General features: G+C 38.6%; 1 protein-coding gene across 3 annotated transcripts in view; it reads right to left on the bottom strand.

The window, feature by feature from the left end:
• Window positions 1–21459, bottom strand: part of GLI3 (GLI family zinc finger 3) — a 198394-nt gene that overhangs the window by 116390 nt on the left and 60545 nt on the right. The window contains exon 3 of one of the 3 annotated variants that reach the window (XM_026077484.1): window positions 17399–17401. The exons of the other annotated variants lie outside the window; for them this stretch is intronic. Within the exon in view, the coding sequence (XP_025933269.1) occupies window positions 17399–17401 (3 nt within the window). The remainder of the gene's footprint in view (window positions 1–17398; window positions 17402–21459) is intronic. 3 annotated transcript variants of the gene reach the window in all.

The following is a 21459-nucleotide window of genomic DNA, read 5'->3' as shown; positions in this document are numbered from 1 at the left end:
TGCTTGCCAACCAATAACCCCCATAGCAAACCAACCTACTCGAGACTGTTTCTATGATGCAAAGAAAGAGCAGAGATCAGGCAGAGCAGAAACTCCATTTGTAACTTCTCTCCAGCTCAGCTCTCTGCAGGATTTAAGTAAGACAGAAGACCTTGAGGCCTGCCTGTAACAAAGGGTGGCCTCCAGCTTTGCATGCTTGAAAAGTGTTTTGAAGATGTAAAGAGGAGTCTGTCACTAAAAATAGTATAAATATTAAACAACGATAACCATTTAACATCTCAGCAGAGCCTTTTGAGTCAACAACTTATCACCTTGGGCTTGGCTGACAGAACCCTAAAACTGCCATGCAAAGCAAACCTTAAATTCTCCTTGCATCTCTTCAATTTCTCTTTCAGGGTTTGAATTTTTTAGAAATGATTTATTTTTCTTCAAATATCTTACCTTCAGAATAGATTATATATTTTGTTGTTGCCCTGCTACTTCACATGAATTCATTTTTTATTTGAGAGTAAAGACATAGGAAAAAAAAAAAAGGAAAAATTCCTTCCAGCAAGCTTATTTAAAAAGAAATATATATTCAGGCCCTGATGGCTACTGATGGCTTACTTTTTATCATTATTATCATTATTACAGATTGATCTGGTAATGCTCTGTATACATAACTAGGGTATAATGTACATGTTGTCCATCATTCACCAGTAAAGGGATTCTTACTTTCAGTTCAGCATAAATTTTTTTCATCCCAGCCAGCAGGATTTGATTTTCCATGTCAAACAGATGTATCATAATATATTCTAAAAGGTGGTGTCAGCTAGTCTGAGAAGACTCCATGCCTCTAAAATTAAACTGAAGTTTTATTGAGAAAACTGTCTATAAGGAGGCTGGGACTACAAATACAGCTATCACTTCAAGGATGTTCATACAAACTGGTTTCTTGGTGCATCCACCAAACCTTTCCTTACTGAAACCTCTGCTTCCATTGCCAAGTTTAATGATGGTTTCTTTTGACAGCTTTTTTTTTTAAACAATTCCTTATTGTTCCTGTACCTTTTCCACAAAATTTACTGACCAACTGGGACTGGTATGCAGTATGGCTTTTACCACATTCCTATTGTATCCTGTTAGTCTCCCCCCCCTTCGTCCGTTTTAATACCTTTAGCAGGAGATGTTGCTGCTCTGTTGCAGTCTTCACTATGGAAGAATTCTCATTGTTCATGTGTGATGCTGATATATCTGCTGTCTTCCGAACTTCTTAGAACAGGAGGGGCAACTGCTGAGCCTTCTGCTTGGTCCTCTTCTCCTATGTGTCCAAATGTGTCACAGACTTTCGCAAAGCTAATTTTCTCTTTGTCTGCTTATTATCACGAACCTACAGCTTATTCATGAATTGTGCTGTGGTAGTGTTTAGGTTAGGCCATTCCCTTTCCTGTTGTGCTTTGTTACTTTTTTGTCTGCTGAATGTAGACTAATGCCTAGTGGCATGAAGAAGTCCTTGGGTTCCTTGATGTAAAGGACTGTCTTCTTCGCTTTCTCTCACCCGCTTCTGTGTGCTGTCCATCAATCCCCTAGCATTCCTTGCAGCACTGCACTCCTCACTGGAAACACAGGCCAAATTCTCCAAATTTTCATTCACTGTTTAGGGACTCCCTCTGTTATCTAGAGGCTTTTGAGAGAGCGTCACTTCTGCTCATTCTGCCTTTGCTATCAGTTTTGTGGGGGGTTTTAAACACCTTTCCTGACAACTCCTGTTGTTTTGAAGGTATCTAGGAGAGGATGCACTGTGTTCAAATTCCCAGCTGGAAATTAATTATCTGAATTCTGTTTCATAGCACCATGGCTCATTTTTTGAGAAGAGACTATCAGTTATCCTACAGGCACCAAAACGTGCCTTCAGTTTCCTGACTAAGTTTACTATTACTGGGTCAGAAGAACTGGGTTTGTTTCATAGCTGATGGCTGAGTGAGCAAGTACACAACTGTACTACAGAAATGTAAAGGCTATTGAAACTAAAGAAACTTCTGAACGATATCACTTGCTATAAAAACTTCCTAAAGGGAAAAGGTTTAAATTAATTTCTTACTGTTTTGAGACAGACGAATTACCAAGCAGTTTTGGAGGGCCTACAGAATATATCATTTGAGATCAGATTCCAGTAGGGATCAAAAGCTCCCAAAACACCCTATGATTCATACTTACAAAAAACAGGGAGAATTTGCCATTCTGTCTGTAGACTAGACCGGGCCAGACTAGAATCCAAGTTCTAGACAGAAAACAAAGCAATCACAATGTAGCGAGGGTAGCAAGCCTCAGATTTGTTGAGACTAGCAAAAGCAATCCTCCAAGAAGGAGCTTGCAAAATGCCTACAGCATGACCCTGCAAGAGACATCAGGAATCGTTGTATACACGGTGGAAGCAAACAGAGACATAGGCAATGTCCAGCCTGTGAACAGAAATTAGATGGTTTTAAAGAAATTTTGCTAAAAGCTGCAGAAAAGGATCAAAAAAGGACATGTCCAGAACAATGCAGAAGAATTCCTTTGTGTGAAGAGTTTAAAAGATAGCTACATCCATCCACTGAGTGAAATAAAACCCTGAACACAGATGGAAACCCTCATTACTTATAGGCAAATTGAAAATAGATACACGAAGCATTCAACAAGAAAACTTAGTCATGTAAGATGCGGACCGCAGAGTAGGAGCACAGCTTATATATGGTGGGCAACTGAGTTAGGTGGCACAATTTCCACCTAAAGCTCTGACATGTTTTCACCCCTAGGGTGAGTATTCTGCTTCTTGAATGCTATTCAACATCTGCTTTACAGATTAGGTTCTTGGATGGGTGAGAAAACTTACACATAAATTTACGTGTCCGGAAGTTTGGTATTTAGTCTAAGTGTTTTTTTCTGTGTTGCCAGAAAAGTCAAAGACCCAAGTACCTGCAGGGACAAACTCACTTCATTTTAATGAAAGTGTCTAAGTACAATGGGCTGCTCTCTGGACATTTCCAACTCTCACCAATGGAAAACCCAAGGTAACTACCCTACACCAGTCACCCAGCTTTATCTCTCTTGATTTTGTCCATCTTAATTCTTAGCCCTGATCTTTCATCTATACCTTTCTCAATAAGGACAAAGCATAAAGAAAAAGGAACAAACAGAATATGGGCCAAGTAATGAAAGCCTTGCAACCCAAGACATATCTATATAGGTATAGAGCAATAAAACATGGGCAGAGGAGGTATTCCCACTAAAAAAGTTGGTTCTGACTAACCACAGGTAGAGCCACAAAAAAACACAAGGGATATCTTCAGCTTCTTCCACAAAAAGGGGAGCAACATATGGATTCTGGAGCATGGAGAGCACAGAAATACCAAAATGTCACATGTAATAAAACCTACGGGGCACTGTGGAGACCAAATCTGAAAGCAACTGCTTGATCACCAGAGCAAGATACACAAGTTCTTTGACCTGAAGTTTGTTGGTTTACCTGCCATTAAACTAAAGACTCACTGTAGCCAGGTGTTCTGGCTCAGGATTCCCATTAATCAGCATCAAAGTACGCTGCAGAGACACTGTATAAAAAGAGAAGGAAAAAAGTCTGACAGAAGTAAAGCATAAAATGGGCAAAAGCCAAGAAAAAACAGATAGCAATAGAACCAGTCCAAGTGTGTAACAGTTGGAAACTGGAATTGACTTTGATTTTCCTCGTTCTTCCACTATCAGCAAGACATTTTCAGTTCTTCTGAGAGGGGCTATGCCCCTGCTTCTAGCTAGTCCATAACACAACTCAATTAGGCAATGCGGCCTAATCCAAGGTAGCCTCAGTGTAGTTCCACCAATGCATTTTCTGTTTTTTCTTATTTACTTAAACATTTATATACACATAGAGATAGGTATTTAAAAAATAAAGGACTATTAAGCCAAATTCACCAGAATAGAGGCTTATCCATAGAGATATACTGAAAGCCATCATCAGCTGATCTACTGATGACTTGTTGACTGACACTGACTTCTATGGAAGGCTTCAGTGGGTCATCAGCCCCTTTGTAGAATCAGGCCATATTTATTAGGGGGACAACATTTATGCCAGAACAGGCTTTATCTCTCTTGCTACTCCAATTCCTTCTATTTCAGTTTTCCAATACTTACTGCTTTCTTCAACATTAGGAAAATAATGGAACTTATGAAGGATCTATGTTCACATATACTACTAGATTTAAAAATAAATATATACATCTGTATCTACAAAAAATGATGGATAAGAATATAGCAAAGACTTCCTGGGTATTTTCAGCTGAAATAACAGGTTAATTCTGTGCAATAAAACCCATCATAAGCAACTAGTGAATGACTTAAATCACTTGCTCTATGACGGTGAAGGCAGAACAGATCTGTACTGAACATATTCCAATTTCTTTTTCTATATAGGTATGACTGCCTACATAATATTTTGTTCATCTTGAAGTTGAATGACATATTTTGATTTAATCAGTAGAATACAAGAAAAAAACTTCCCTGAAAACACTTCAGAGCTTTTAAATGTCTCCTATTTATTAGCGGCATCTATACAATTAAGAAGAGCCATTAGGCACAGGAAAACTTAATGCATGTTCTTAAATATCCTCTTGAATGAAAACTTTAAATCTGTATAAAATGTTAAGTGAACCAAGATGTCCTGAGGCATGCCACTCTCTCTTCAGCTTGCCCCACTCTATCCTGAGTTCAAGTCAGAGGTTGGAGCTGAGACAGATAATTCTGAACTAAAGCCTATGCACTGCAAAGGAATCATGACACCGTTTGTTTCCGAAAAAAAGTGGGTTACTCTTCATTTAAACAGAATGACAAACAAACAGTAGTCACAGCAGAAATCAGTTCATGCTTCAGACACACTGCATGGAAATTTTACTATCATTTCCCCCCAAAACACACACCTTTTCTAGGCTGCACAAAAGGGTCTTTCTTCCAATAACTTCTTTTTTTCATTGCTATATGTTAAGATGGCCAAAACTGGGTTATGCAGGTTTCCCCTTGCAAATAACAATCATACAAATTTCTATGATGAGAAACACAACATGGGAAGTTTCATACAAAAAAAAGAGCAATAATCACCTCATTGCCTTTTGATAATACATGATTGCAACCAAACCATTCACCAACCCTGCCTCAGTGGTGCTTCTATGATAAACAGCATGCGCTTTTACATGAGCTCAACAAAAACGGTTTTACAAAAAACCTCTTTATATTTCTGAACTTACTTTAGCACCAGGTTTTCATGCAAGCATTATATGAGTATCAATTGGTATGCAAAGGACTATGAAAGAATCATCTACGCGACAGGCCATTTTACATGTAACAGCAACTGTGAGCATCAAGCAGCTAATGTACCAGTTTTGAGAAGAAAGCTTCCTTACTGACAACAAGTCACTCATACTAATTGAAGTCCCACACTTGGTTACTGTAAATGACAAACATCTCAGGATCTTACAAGAGAAAGCTTTCCTTTGATACATCTGCAAGCTTGTCGTGCTTTTTTGACTTATTGTAAAGTAGGCACAGGGCAGGAGGCTTTTGAGACTCCAAAAACATAAAGAAAAATAATGGAACTCATTACTGAAAACAGTTTTGACTTGTTTGAGGTCTGCTTTTGCTAGTGAATGGAACAAATGATGTTACTGGGTAAAGGCTGCCAAGTTTCATTAGAGTACTTCTGCGAAAGTTTATGATCTCAGAGGCTATACATGTTAATTTACAGTAGAGTTTAGATTAAAGTGATGAATGTGTATCTAGTGTACATTTAAATGCAATTTTAAAAGAAAACCAAGCTGGGGCCTTCCTGTTCAACATGCCACTGCAGATTCTCTAGCGTAAAAGCAGAGCACTTCAAGCATTATTTCAGTCTCTATTGGCAGGACGACACTGTATTTAATTAAATATCCACTGTAAGTGTAAAGTTCATTTCCTAACACTGGGTTCAGCTATCAGAATATAAGTAGTTTGAACAGTGTTTCATATCTGCTTGATGGGTAAAAGCTGTCAGAAGGTCCTGTCAAACATGAAGCAAAGTAAAAGATAAGATGAATTTCCCAGGAAATTCAGTTGCGTCCTTTTTTCCTTTAGCTCAAGATGCCAGTTACCATTTTGCTGTTTTCCTTCACAGTGAGTAGTGCTAACAAGGCAAGCCTAGCACTCTCCCATCCTGAAACCGTTTTAGTATTTTTCTATTCTTTTTATACACAAGATTAGACACTGATCCAGGTGCATGATATAAACAAGATGAGAATGCGAGCATGACATACAAGACAGTCAAGTCCATTCTTCAGTGAGAACGTATTTCATCTCCCCATTGTGCCCAAAAGACAGCTAAACTTACACAATTAGGAAATGCAGTATTGCTCCAATTCTGTCATTAATTTAAGTGAGTATAATAACAGGTCTTAAGCTTCCCGGTCATGTCTGAGATATTTCCTTTGAATGGGATATGTGGTGTCAGGCCAGTGGGGTCTGTTTGAGGCTCTACATCTTACCCATGAAGAGTAAAATACTGCACCCAAAGAGCCTCCAAGTCAAAATCTTACCTATTCATACCTTACTGTCAATACAGAGCAGTGCACAGAACTTCCCAGGAGATAATGCTTTGGGTGCGAATACTAAGCATCCCACAACCTCAGCCAGAAATTCACAGGAGCAGGTTTTTGTGCTGCACTGACACCTTTGGTTTCTTACAGCTGGTCTGGGCAGCAGGTTGTGTGCTACTCAAACTGCACTGGTTTAGCAACCAGCACACTTCATGGCAAGTAGCAGCATGTATTCTGAGAAAAGTTCACTTTTTTTTTTTTTTTTTTAATCAGGTCTGTTTAAACTGAAATTGAACATTGTGCTTGTAGAAACAGGACCTATCAGCATCTGCCGATAGCTGTGCTGATACAAGCACAGCTTCGCTTTAGTGTGTGACACAGGAAACAGAGGGGAACAAATTCTTCTTTCTGTTACATGACTGCAGTTCTGCTGATTTTAACTCCAGTATCTGTGATTTACACGAATATAGCAGAAAGAGAACCAGACCCAGAGACACAGACAGACACCAGTCTAAAAGAGCTCTAATTTTGTTTCATGGAAAGTGGAGTCTGGAATTCTCTGCCGTTCTCCACAAGCTAAGCAATATCCTTGTGCATTTAGGTGAGTGCAGGACTTCAAATTGTCTAATTAGCTGAAGAATGAGGTAATCAGTTGCAAGCTAACATATAGAAAGTATGTATGCATTTTTAAATATCCAGGGAGACTTCAGAGGATAGGAGTATGGGTCGGAGCTAAGTAGTAAGGCATCAGAATGATACTTTCTCTTACTATATAAACCCTCAAGTTAAAAACAAAAGCCAGTAAAATATGAAGTTCTGTTTACTGGGTCCCTAGACTTGCCATGTTATACAGCTATTCATCAAAATACAGCATGCTTTTCACATGACATGCGTGTCTTGTTCAATCAATGGAAAACTGCAAAAAATCTCCTAAATACCCTATTCTAAACAACACTTAGTGGCTACAACCAGAGTCTGATTTTGATTTACTGAATAATTTGACCAGAGAACACCTTAAGTCACAACAACATTAAGTGCAATAACTTTTCATTCCTTTGCTGAACACCATATGAAATTTACCAAAATAAAAATTGACAGCACAAAGTTATCCTGAATCCACTCCAGATGGATTAAGTTAACTGTATGTATTAAATGGAGATTTTAGCTTGGGTTTGACATCACATTTCACTGACTCCCAAAAACAAATCAAAAATAACCCAGGATGTGTTACCAATTCCATTTTAAATCTAAATATTTCTGATACTAATTATGGAGCAAAGGGAAAACGTTGAAGACATTTTGACTTTAACAGCCCTGCCATTCTGATTAAAAAATATCAGCTTTACATCTGCAAAAAATTTATAAAGTGGACTCTTTACAAATTGTTATGGAGCAATTTGTGCACAGTTAGTTCTTTGTTTAATTGAGAAATCTGCCCAAACCCTGATTGTGTGCTTATTTCCCTAAGGCTGGGAGTGAAGGTTATTTCATTATGCCTTTTGGGAGCAGCAATCTATCTAATATGTTTCTGAATTATTCCAGACTGAGCTGAAGCTGAACATGAGAACAAAGCCCTGCTTCCACAGCAAAAAGACTAGCCTAACTCCCAGCTGGGAAGATTTAGGCAGAGATTTATAAGTACAAACACTGAAGAAATTTGCAAGTAATTGCATGTATTTGCTCTCTGTTGTGGTATGCAGTAAACTAATATTTATTAAAACTTATCAGCAAAGTACTGCTCATTATACCCTTCCCAGACTCTTCTTGCAGGGTTGTAATGAAGGTGTATTCAGTTTTTTCCTTTATTATGTCAGAGGAAGAGTGCTAACAAAAGAGGCAAGAAAATCTGGATCATTGCTTGATGCCTGATGTTTATGGAGGCTGTAATGTACACAAGTTCTAACACTGTAATTAGATATAATACTGTAATCGCTGCCAATGAGCAGACAGGAAATACAGTACTCCTACCTGCTCTAATTACCAAGAATAAAAATCTCTTGAAGTGCCTGCATTTTCACTAACCATCACCTTTGGAAAGTAACCATGAGATATCCAACCTTACCATGACCTACTTTTTGTGTTTCTTGCTACATACATAAATACCCATTTATTTCACTAGTGCCTACACACTCCAGAGGCACAAGTTTTGCAACAACATTCAGTTTATGTACTGCTGCAGTTTTAAATGTTGGTTTAGCTAACACTGGTAAAACCTTAGCTAGCTTAAGCACTAGGTACTTAAAAAAACACTTTATTCTATGTGTGGGAATATGGCACTAAAGTTCAATGGTTTTACTTGTAACAGTGGAACCTTCATTTAATTACAACACAGGTGGGTTTTTTGGAAGGGAGGCATCTTCTTTCAGGGAATTTGCTTCTCCAACAGTTTTGCCAAAGCTCAAATTTGAGCTGAACTGAAGTCACCTTGGAAGACACTTGTTCTCCAAAGATTTCCTAATGAAGAGGACCTCTGGAAAAGGCAGCAATATCCAATTTTGGAGAATGCCAGGGAGAACCCAGAAAGATTTGTTCCACCAGATGCTTGTCCAGATGGTCTATTCCAAATATGATTTGGTTCAAAAGTTTGTTTACTGTTGCTAAGTGACAGGAACATACCCAACACATCACTTCCAAAACTCTAACAGTTTAAAAGCAAAGAAATGAGTGGCGATTGACATCATAAATCCGATTCTGTCCATGTAATGAACATGTACATTATCCTCATCACATATGAAGGAATATACCTTCCCCACAGACTGAAACTTTAATACCGAGACCTAAATTGATGAGATTTTTTGATTGTGTTATATCACATGTTATCAAACTGTCTTAAAAGGACATACTATCCACTTCATAAGTTTATTTTAAAAGAAATATTTCTGTTTAGCACTTACAGAGAGTTCAAATGGAAATGTTTAAAATATAGACTCTTGGTAAAAATTTAATGTATAGTTATTGACTTGTACTTGGAGTTTTAAGCAATATATCATTAATAAGTACTTAGCATAATACACTAGGTTTATTACTCTTTCACGAAAAGATTTTTGTGTAGTTCTTAGTATGATTATCTTTGACATTACAGCTGAGAGAAAAGAGCTTGGGATTTTCAAATCAATACTTAGAATTTGCCCTGTCTTCTTTTATTCCAAAATGAAAATTTCAACCAGTAATTACTTTGGGTTAGAATTAATGTAGTTTAAAGTTAATAAGAATAATGTGCTTATTTACTATGTGGGTAGTGTAAAATTTATGACAGCCTTAACTATTAATTTCCATGTTTATAAATGCTTGGATTGTGAAACCATGAGATAGGTAACTTTATTGCTGTCACTTAGCAACCATAACCAGCTGTTAAAATTAGCGTTTTTCTTTTGGGAATTTCCCATGAAGTCCCTGCACTCCTCAACAGCCTCTCCACACAAGTTTCTTTTGACTTTCGTGGGGATACCCAAAGTTTTGGCCTCAATGCATGAAAACAACTTATTAGGGACAACAGTTAAGCAGATGCTTAACTTCAGATGCCTATTTGTAATAATCCACAGTTTGTGGAATATAATGACATGAGTAAATGCTGTCCCAATGGCAATAAGCTTACAAGAGTATTTTATTTTTTAAAACATTTTTCAATAAATGGGAAAATAGGCCATCATGTTAAAATATAGGCATGAGTAGAGTTGGCCAGGCAGATAATTGCTCCTCCGGGACCTGCCACATTCATTGCACACCTGACAACACCTGCACTTTCATTATGTAGCAAAATTAACCACAGCCTATTTTCACCTTGAATACTGGCAAAATACACACCAAGAAGATATCCTAATTCAGGACTAGAAATTGGGACCAAGATTTTTCAGAAATTAGAACTCAAAGTTAGGCTCAGAGAGTGGAATCTTCAAAAATACTCACCTTACTAGGAATTCAAAACCTGATTAAGTTAGAAAAAGCACTCTTCATTTTCAAATTATCAAGCACTCAACAGCTTCCAAAAGAACTGCCCAGTTCTCAGCACTTTTGAAAATCCAGCCATTTATTTAGCTGCATCAAATTGTAGTTTCACTCCTCATGATTTCTAAAGCAATGCTTGCAGCTTAAACAGTATTTATCAATCATCAAGTCAATGACCTCAGTTCTTAAGCAGCTTCATGTGAAAAAATTGTGGCCAATAAAAATGCTTTGAAAGAGTGTCTATAAAATGAAGGGTTAAAAAATAAATTATCCAAAAAGTAGGCTGGAAACAGATTTGAATCCACTTTCATGAAAGTCTTTTTAGTTAATTGGTAAGGCATGGGTTCAGCACATTAGACAAAGATTTTTATTTGTGGCTCTGCCACAAACTTCCTTGGAGATCTCCAACAAATCTCAACCTCTCTGCTTGTCATTGCTACAAATGGGAAACGGGTCTGTGCATACGTCTTTGAGAGAAAAATAGCACTGTATACAGAACATATGGCACGGAGCCTCTTTTAATCAACTCCCGGCGTTTTGTTCCATTTTTTTTGAAAAACAATGTGGGTCAGTGATGAAAATATTCTCCATCAATAGCTGCTCAATATTGGCTTTATTTATATAGAATCATGCCTAACAAGTCCTTTAACATCTTACTATGATTGTTCCTGAAAACTGCTTTCTTGAGCAGATGACTAGATTTACTTTCCTTCTTTTTCCCCAAATCACACCTTGTAAAAGCAAGGTGTACACCAAGAAGCAGTAAAACAGACAGCAGACCAAAATATCAGTAAGTGATCACTTCTAATCTAATTATTTTAAAAGTACTTTTTGCCCATGTTCTTATTTTTAGAACATTATGAGATTTAATCCTGAAAGTACTGATCCTGAAAACAAGCCTTCAGCTGTTTGCAGCAGGAAGAAGATGGCTCATAACAAGTCTAAAAGCAGTCTGTATGCTTTACCAAAAGAGATCCTCAGCTTCTTTGAATAAGCTACACCCGCCTGTACAGCCAAGGCCAGAACTCTGACCCCAGTTTCATACTATACCACCCAAACCAAGGAAAACCTCTGTTAGCCACCTTACATCAAAGATCTGCATATTTGCTCAAGCTGCAGTCCGTGCTCAGGTAGATACTATAGAATTGGGGTCCTTGTTACGTCTTACAGTACATGTTTATACTGCCTTTCCGATCTGGAAAGTTTTGCAACATGTGTGAGCTCGTGACAGACTCTAACAGGCCAAGTGAACAGAATTAACCTACATTTTGAAGATTTTCTCCTATTAAGGCAACCAGTGGCTATATAACATGAATGTAGATAAAACAAGTAAACCTCACATGGCTATAACTTTGGAAGAGAGAGGCCAGGAGGAAATTATACAGAGAGGTTAAGAAAAGGGATGGCCCCGTGGAAATTCAAGCATGGATAAAAGCAAACCTGGAAGGAAAGACAGTGTGGAGAAGATCTCATAGAAAATAAGGAGAAAAGCTTGGAAGATCATGATGGAAAGAAGACCAAAGAAAGAGGAACTGCCTTTCTATGAGAAGATCCTAAAAAGCTGTGAAGTTTGGAAATCCATTCAGCTTTTTTTTCTAATCAAACTCTTGGTTAATATAATTTGGATCTATACGAAGTGTTTAACACAGAATTAGCAACTAGATTTCACTGTAACAATTTATCCAGGGTGAATTCTTGTAGTTCTCACACATCCCATTACATTTAATAGACATTCTGAGTATAATTTCTTGCGGGATTGGCATCTACAATTCTGTGGCCAGTTCTAAAAGAAATTTATATACTCTAACAACAGCATTCCACAGCTGAATGGTATGTATGCATATAAATACATTATAACTCTCCACACATACATATAAATATGTATTCTTATTTTCTTTGTTTGCCTTTTCAGAGTGGTAAGTATTTTCTAAAATCAAACAAAGACAATCTGGGTGTGAATATCAGATTTACTTCCAACAACTCCCAGCCAGTTTCACACTGGTTAATCCAAGATCTTTTCTGATTAAATTTTTGTTCTTTCCTAATAAAAAATAACAAGCTACTGCTGCAAATACGAAATACAGAATTTACTGCCATTGAAAACTTTTAGACTAATCAGAAGTATGCATATATATATATATGTAAGTATGTATGTATGTATTTGTGTTTGGTAGCATCTGCTGTAGCAGATTTATATCAGGATTTACAAGACCCTGTTTTTAGCTGATGATAACTTTCTGGAAACTTCAGTTTTGGGAATGACGTTTTCCATGCTTGTTCTCCTATTGAGCAAAATCTATTACCATATTTTTGGTTTATATAACAGTGAAAAAATACAAGTTTTCATTTTGATATATTGTTTTCCTCTCACAGTGAAAGAATGGCTGAACTTTACAGTTTGAACTTCCAGGATGGTTGATCCTCACTGATTACTACGTACTTTTGTTTTTTAAAAAATACTAATAGTAATATTTGTACATATACCATGGTAACATTTACTAACAGTGCAAGAGCTGGCCATTTTACTTCCCTTTCTCCAAGAGAAACTATTTTCTGGGGCCTGGGAGAAGACTAGCTCAGAAGTTAGCTCTACGGCCCAGAAGGCAACTCTTCTGCCTCTTGCCTTGCTACAGACTACACAGCTGAATCTTTGGACAGGAGCACCACATTCCCGTCAAGCTGTCTGAAAAGTGGTGTCTCCCCCTGTCCCATCCAGCCCACTTGCATACAGAATGGGTCATAGTTTCACACAGCATAGCTGAGCACATTTTTCCACATGCGATACACCTAACAACTGTGTGCTGTATTGTGAACTTCTGTTAAACTGTAGTGTTGACTTTCAGTTTGAAAAGAGACTTCATAATGGCACCTTACAATAAAATTACACAATAGCTATTAAATTCAATTAAACACTTACCCCTGGCAATCCTCACGCATATGTCAACATACGGAAGAAAAAAAGCATTCTCACATTCCCTGTATTTTATCAAGTTAGAAATACACTGGCAACTTCCAAATTAGTACTGTAAAAGTCTAAATTGCTGACAACTAGCTCTGATGTGAAATTAAAGAAGAGGACATAAATTTAACATCATGTTATTTAAAGTATTTGTGTCTTAGAGACAGTAAGTATAGATTATTCTATTTATATACATTTTCAATTTATGCATCAAGACTATGAATACAGCACTTGAGTGCATGTGTATATATAAATCAGACAGGTGTGTCYGTGTGTATAAAGTTAGGCTGCCAAGAATTTGCCTGTATTTCTTCAGAAGACAGGTCTTTTTGAAGGGATCTACAGCACCTCACATCATGACATATTTTATTATCTTTATTCTAGTTAATCTTTTTTTCCTTTCCTTAGTTTCTGTTTCTCCCATCCTCCCACCATCTCAGAATTAGCTAGCAGGTAAACAATTTGTATGGGCAGATTTTAATGACCTCCAAAAATACAGTAAAAATTAAATATGTGCATTACTCTTAAATTATGTGCAGTTTGGAAATGTAAGAGTGTATGAATGTCACAGCCATATGTATGCTAATAATGGCACCATACAATTTTATATAGCCAGCATTACTTATATGGTTTCCTATAATACTTTTATATATAAAGAAAACTAGTATGCTATACATGCATTACATGCACATTTCAACGTGCCACATAACTTTCAAATAGAACATTTAAAAAACAACCCAGAATGCTTGTGAAGCTTTTCTTTTTTTAAAGTAAAGTCACCACCTAACTATTGACCAGGTACTTCCTAGGCAACAACAATGCACAMCTCTTTATTTTACCTCAGAAGCATTCAACTTGTAGCTATGGTTGAGATTTCAGAGTAGAAATCTTTTTTTTTTTTTTTAATAAAACACACCACCACCTTTCATAATAATTTGACTTGAGACCAGCAAGCTGTTTAATAGGGGTTCAGAAGGCCTAAACGTAAGGACTTCTGCTGTGAGACAGAGACAGATTGCTCAAGCTATTCACTGCCCTCAGAGCAGTAAGTTTAGTTTTACTTCTGTATCAAGGTCACTGATACTATTTTCACTTATACAGCATCAATGTTCATCTTATTTTTATCCCAACCACCATCTTAAAGTTGTAACATCAAAATGACTTTGCAACATTTGTTTAGTTAGGGAAACAAACAATACTGAAGAGAAAATGAAGTTCAGAGTAATATGTTACTTTGGAATCAAGTCTGCGTGCCTTTTTTCCATCCTCAAGATGTAGATATATAATAAAGAGTCACAAAGAAACTGTACCAACAGCAAAACATATCATGGTGCTGGAAATACGTGCTTCCTATTGGATCAAAAACTACAGGATAGGATTCCACATTTGTTATTGCTGCACTCTGCCTGCTATTTCACTGGAAGCAGGTTTTGCCCCTTGAAGAAAATGGTACATGTTTTTCATAAACAAACCCTTTTAAGTGCAAACGAGTCTATCTTCATAAATTAAGACATTCCTGTATCCTGAGCTCTCCTTCCAGAGCAGAACAGCATTAATGTAAAATCCACAACTGCGGGCACATGAATAAAACAGCAATTGGATGATCTCTAATTCTGAAACCTAACATCATCACTTCCCTCCTTTAAAAAAGGAAAAGGGGAACGGGGGGTAGAGAAGAAGAGAAAAAGAAAAACTGCCAAACCCAGCAGGCTAAGTAGAGTAACCGGAAGCTGACAATTTACTACTAATGGTTTAATGTCTGCAAAGGACTGCTCAAGCTGTGCTCAACAAAAACTCAGTAATAACCAAAGAGAGAAGCAAAAAAGGCAAGATGTTTGGTTTTAGCTTTCTGTCAAATACTGTTAAATATGAGCCGCTTAAAAAAATAGAATGAAAGAATGCAATAATGCTTTGTACAGGTGGTACCAGGGTCCCTGGCTGGGCCTTCAGACAAAACCATTCCCATGTAAACCTTAAAGAGGATTAATCCTCAAGGACCACTGTAATGAGACCTTAAAAGGCTGAACAACAGCAGCCTATCACTGAGGGAAGCAGCAGCCTGCTCCCAGAAGTCTTCTCTAGCAGAGTTACATCAAAGCAAAATGGGACCAGATAGCAGGATTYGGCAAGAATCACTTATCTCAGCGCTAGCGGATGCTTCTCCTCTGATTGTCTTGAACTGCCACCTGTCCCAGGCATCTTTGAAGGCAACACTAAGCCTGTGATGGATCTGACCTCCTTGAGCTGAGATTCTTTTATGTCTTTCTTCATTTTCTGCTCTGTTACATTCTTTCCCTGCAACGCACACTACATGAAACAAAGGGAGTTCTCACTCCTTGACTTACTGTCCCCAGCTATTTGAAAGCAAAAAAAACAATGTTAAGGATTATATTCCACCCGCAATATGGAACTGTCCTCAGGAGACAAGCCTCTTATTTTTGAGAGTTATAACTAGATGGCTTTTACACGAAGGGACTTTACAATGGGGTTCAATGTTGCTGGGAGCCAAGATATGAAAGCTGCATATCAGAGATAGCTTAAAAAACAAAAAGCTTCATAATACAGAACTACATGAAAAATCACATTACAAAAATAAGCAGGAAAATAACCAGGAAGCAACAAGCCTAAGAGAAAACATTCAATCACTGTACTGTATGCATGTATCCTGCATGGAATGCAAACATACTATAATACCACTGTCCAGCATACTGTAACAATAMTGAGTTATCCTAGATGAAAAGAAAAAGAGTTGGCCATTTCCATTAAAGTAGCAGCCCTGCTACCTGAGGTACCTACATACACAGGCATAAAGTACAGACCCAATTTAGTGCACGCGCACACACACACACGTATATATGGCTTTACCATGAATGTCATGTATCAGGGTTTCAGTTTGCAAACAGCGATACGCTGGTAAACATGCTCCCCCTGCTTGGTAATACGTACTTCCAGTAGGCATCAACCAGAGTTACAGAGCCTGGAAGATGGGTGCAGGGGGTTGTTATCAGATTTTATTCTGATGGCTACACACCATAATATGTGAGTCACCAGGGTACTAAAAAGGCYGGACAGAGGAGGAATTCTGCTATAGTTCCCCTCCCTGTTCTGCTGGTCTTGCACTCAATTCAGTTCTAAACCAGTTTTTAAGTCCTTTTCAGCTACGTGCATGGCACTGTCAGAGGGAGAGGAAGGAAGGTATCAGCTGGGCTGAATAGGGCACTGCCAACAGCACTACTCAGTTCCCTGCACTGACAAAATGAGAGGGTGTCATTAGCTGAAGTCAGCCAGGGCTTATGGAAGTATTATACAGAGAGATGGAAGCTAGAAAGAAAAAGCACTTTTTGTACTTAAAGCTTCCTGGAAAATCACAGCTGGAAGAATTCAAACAACCATGTAAATGGAGGGATTGTGCATCATACTGAGCTGGACATCGTATTTCTCATTATTACAGACAGACAGCAAAGACTGCAGCAAACAACAAGCAGATACACCGGGCATGAATGTTAATTAAGAAAGGCATTACATGGAAAACACTGAGTGGACCCACAATGTTTTCTAGAGCCAAGACCTATTGCTTAGGTTGCCAAATTAGCTAGGCCTAGAGGCACACTGCAATGCACCCTCAGAAGGAATGTAAAGTTGAAGAGAGACTTCTTCCTGTCGCTGTGACAATTCCCACAACAGGGAATTGTGCTTTGGGACCACAAAGCAGTGGCAGGCAGGCTAGTACCAGCCTTCCTAAGAAAATAAAATAGTCACTTCTCTCCTCAACAGCCAGCAGAGCACACTGTTTCACATGACTGTATATTTGGGGCCTTATGGAATCATTCTTCCATGGAGAACTGTGCCAGTACCCTGTGTAGCCTTGAAAAGCAGTATCCATAGCTAAATCACCTCTTAAAGGCAGCCATGAGGCCACCCCCTCAAGATAAGACATGATAATTTTCCATTTTGCCAGCCTTCAAGTGTGGCCTCAGCAGCAACTGGACTATACGTTTCCGAGCCAGCAGGACCCTGCTTGCCCAAGCAAGCCCCATGTGTTAGCACAACACTGGCAACACACAAACAGGTTGCCTAGGAGTAAATCCGAGGGACAGAGGCTGGCCAGGATGCAGATGCAGAGTGTACTTACCCTCCTTGTACAGGCCACTCTAAAAGAGTGATACATGTACAACTAACGTCTCTAGAAGTACTGCTAAGGCAGCACATGTCCTCAACCTGCCTCTCTGGTTTAAAATACACAATAAGGATGAAAGCACACTACTAAAAGTAGGATTTCTGCTACAATCTGCGATGTAGATGGAAAATAGTTATCTTGTTTGAAGAGATGTGCTGTTTCTCCACAAGAACCGAGAAACAGTTTTACAGGCCAACATTTTGGGTTTGGTCCAGCCTTAGTAATTTTTTCCCTGGGAGCAGACAAAGGCAGATCAGGCCTTAGGTCTTTATTCACAAAGGACTTCTTTATTTGCGTATAACCATGTTGAGATTTTCTGCACTCAAATTGGAAAAAAACAGAAAAAATGTAAATCTGTAAAAGTGAAAATAACCATAGACTATTGTCACTGTCAGTCTCTGGCAAAGCAGAGGCATACATGACCAGGCCATACATAAGACATTTCCCAAGTCAAACAACCTGAATACTGGGCAGCTCAGTGATTAGCCTGTAAGATATGACTGGTGCTCATTTCTCCATTCTGGCTAAAAGAAAAAAAAATCCACTCTTATCACAGCAGCAACAGACCTTTTCGATGTCTGGCACCACCTTTATTGTTAAAAGTGTTGTAGCTCATTATTATTGATGCCAACCCAAATATCAGCTGGTACGAAACATGGCATCGATGCCAACAGCTTTCTGTCACTATACCATGCTGGTGTGTCCCAGCAAAGTGAGCAATCCATGTTTATACATAACACAGGCCTTGATCCAACAAACCTCATTCACATAAATAATCTGATTTCATTTCAGCAATGACTTCTCACGTAAGCCAAGGCCAAAGCTGTAGGCTTTCAAGAGTGGTAMCTGTAATCAGGTTGGTAAAAAAACATACAAATCAAATGAAGCACCTTTTTATACTAAAGAGTTTGACATGCTGGAATGAAATTTATTTCAACACTTGCTACCTCATCAGTTGTTTGCTTCAACACTTGGTATGGTGTTACACTCAGCTGTTACCATAATCAGACATTTATTTCAAAGTATGTCATACGCCATTACTTTTGGCTTGTTACCATAAGCTACTTCAACAGGGGACTGTAGATACAGGAATAACAATGTTCAGCTCTTCATTTGTGAAATGGTAACATGGATCCTTGGGAATTATGATTTTAAATTACAACCAGTATGTGGAGCAGGTAAAATGAAAGGCTAGAATATAAGGCAACTGGGGATTATTGCAAAGTTCACTGAAGCCAGCAGCTGTTGATTCATTGAATTCACTGGGTTCTGGATCAGCTCCATTTGGTTGTTTGGGAAAAATGATGGCTCAGGGCAGCACAGAAATGTGGAAGGGAGAACAGAATGAACAATGGGGGACCCTCTGCTTTACCTTATTGAGCATGAAACAGGAAACATGAGCAATTGAGATTATAATGCAATTCTGTTAACTGGGGAGCTATCTGTGCTGAATTCCAAATCCTCAGTAAGATAAATTCTGAACAACAATACAAAACATCTTTTTACTATTTTTTTAAAGTGCTAACTCATATTTTTAAAGTGAAGTAAGAAGATGGTGTACAAACCTGTACATACCCAAATATCCCCATGCATAACTGTCTTTTCTCTTGTTGTGGACACCATCACCACAATACATGCTGATAATTATAAGGCATTACAGTAGCTATACTCTTTAAAATACAGCCACAAATACATCAGTGCTTAGTACAGTACTGGTTTCCTACACTGGTTTTCCTCCTTCCTTGCTGTACCAGCTGTAAATTATGTGATCACAAATGAAAAAGGGTAGCCAGTGTAACTGTGGTTGAAAGGGGAAATGTTCCTGAAGTATCTTCAAACTAAGATGTGATCCACTGAATAAACTCAAGACCCCCAGTTGTAAGTAATTTGAGCACTGTTTTAATAAGTGGTTAAAAGTTAGTGTGTAAACCACCCAAGAGCCAAGTCAAGAGGAAGCTAGGTTGCTAGGTGTGAATAAAAGGAAGCAGAGGATATGGCTAAGAGGCTTTCCTCCTAAGTACTGAACTCAATCAGTAGGAATAAAGCTGAATCCACCAGCAATCATGAAAATGATTCAACAACCAAAGCATTTGAACTGTCTTAAAAGTAAAGGCCTGTTCAATCCTAGACTCCAATAGGAGGTGATACTTGGTGCTGAGAGAGTTCCACAGGACACTTTTCAAACTGTACTTTCCCAACAGGAAACACACCACCCTTCAGAAACTCCCAGGCCAAGTTTATGCCATGGGGAGAGTAGCCCCACAGGGCCCCCAAGCTCCAGGTACCCCCACTGCCCAGCCAGAGGGATCCTCTGGAACGCAATGCGCTCCTTCCGTGCCCGCGCATTTGCGCTCCCCCCCCAGTGCAGCAGCATGGAAGGCAGTGCACATCCAGATCTCACCTTGACAGGCACCAAGGACATAACAAAATTAACACTAAGGAACCACAAAAGAGGGTAGATACCTTCTACAGGGTACCTTCACAATGTAATTACTGCCACAGATTTCTTCACAAGAGCTGGAAGATGGCAGTGGAGATGGCAAAAAAAAAAAAAAAAAGGAACTGAACGTCAAAGTTTATTTTCTGCCTTTGAACATCATGATTTAAATGTTCAGTTACAACACTGATGAGGAGTCGTTTAGCCACAGTCACAAGGGGTGGGATTCAACTGTCTAAAGAGAGACATATAGTGACATTTTAGATCCTTAAGTTATCTGAGACATTCATACAGTCTACAGATATGACCTGGGATGTACTGGACCTAGCACCTTTCCAGAGTGGTAGACACAAACCAACTAGGATCCTCACAGACATTAAAAGGGCACTTGAAACCTCTGTTTAGCCAAGTGAACTCCTCTATTTTATTGACCAGATGCAAGAAGACCAATACCACAGAACCATCTCCTTAGCGATGTAAAGCACTGCACAGTGGTTAGCAAGTACAAGGCTCATACTCAGGTCAAGAAAATGTTACAGTACTTCATGAAAATCATGATCACTCAACCAGCCAGGAGTCCTAATCATGAACCAGCACTCACTACATTTGGTGCTACACAAATGCAGGGTAAAGAGGCAGTAAAGAATGGAAGTGCTCATGCTTTGCCACAAAGACTCGAGTTGTTGCAGCTGCAAAGCTCCTTACAGATATGGGTAACATATCTGGTACTTCAGGGGTAACCAAAAGCCCCATGGGACTGAGTTCTGTTTCTTGGCTAATCTTTTTTAAAGCTCCAAGCAGACACACCAAGTAGGCAGCTTTTCAAATCTTGTGTCCTTTACCAGAAAATGCTTGCAAGGCAAAGCACTCATGAAAACGTGACTGACAGAGACAGACAACAACCTCAGGCATTATGGGAGGCTTCAAATTTTGCAATAAATGATGTTTATCTTCCTTTGGCCACTAGTTCTGTACATACCTGTCATACTTGGCTAACTCCTTGCACCACACATCTTCAACAACAGCACAATGAACATGACTACGATAACTAGTAGCAAAGCCAAAACTAATGATCTTGGCTGTTGCCATGACTGCAATGAATGAGTGCAACAGTGGCATGTCAGGCCTTGGTTTTGTTTCCGGAGAACACAGCAATGGGACGTACCATAGCTCCAGCACTCTAACAAATCTCTATGAGGGAAGAGGAAACTTTATCAAAAATTTTTTCAACTCAGAATTTCAGGGAATCTAAATGTTTTTTTCCAACTTTGAGCTGCTGATGCCATAGCAGTTACCGTGTAGGGCCACAAGATGAGACTAAAACAGCTATAGGTGTTGTGACAAGACTCTTAAAGACAGAAATGCC

Source organism: Apteryx rowi, unplaced genomic scaffold (genome assembly GCF_003343035.1).
Source record: "Apteryx rowi isolate R43461 unplaced genomic scaffold, aptRow1 scaffold_454, whole genome shotgun sequence".
Taxonomy (NCBI): domain Eukaryota; kingdom Metazoa; phylum Chordata; class Aves; order Apterygiformes; family Apterygidae; genus Apteryx; species Apteryx rowi.
Note: the sequence above shows the minus strand (reverse complement) of the source record. Positions and strands in the feature narration are given on the sequence as shown.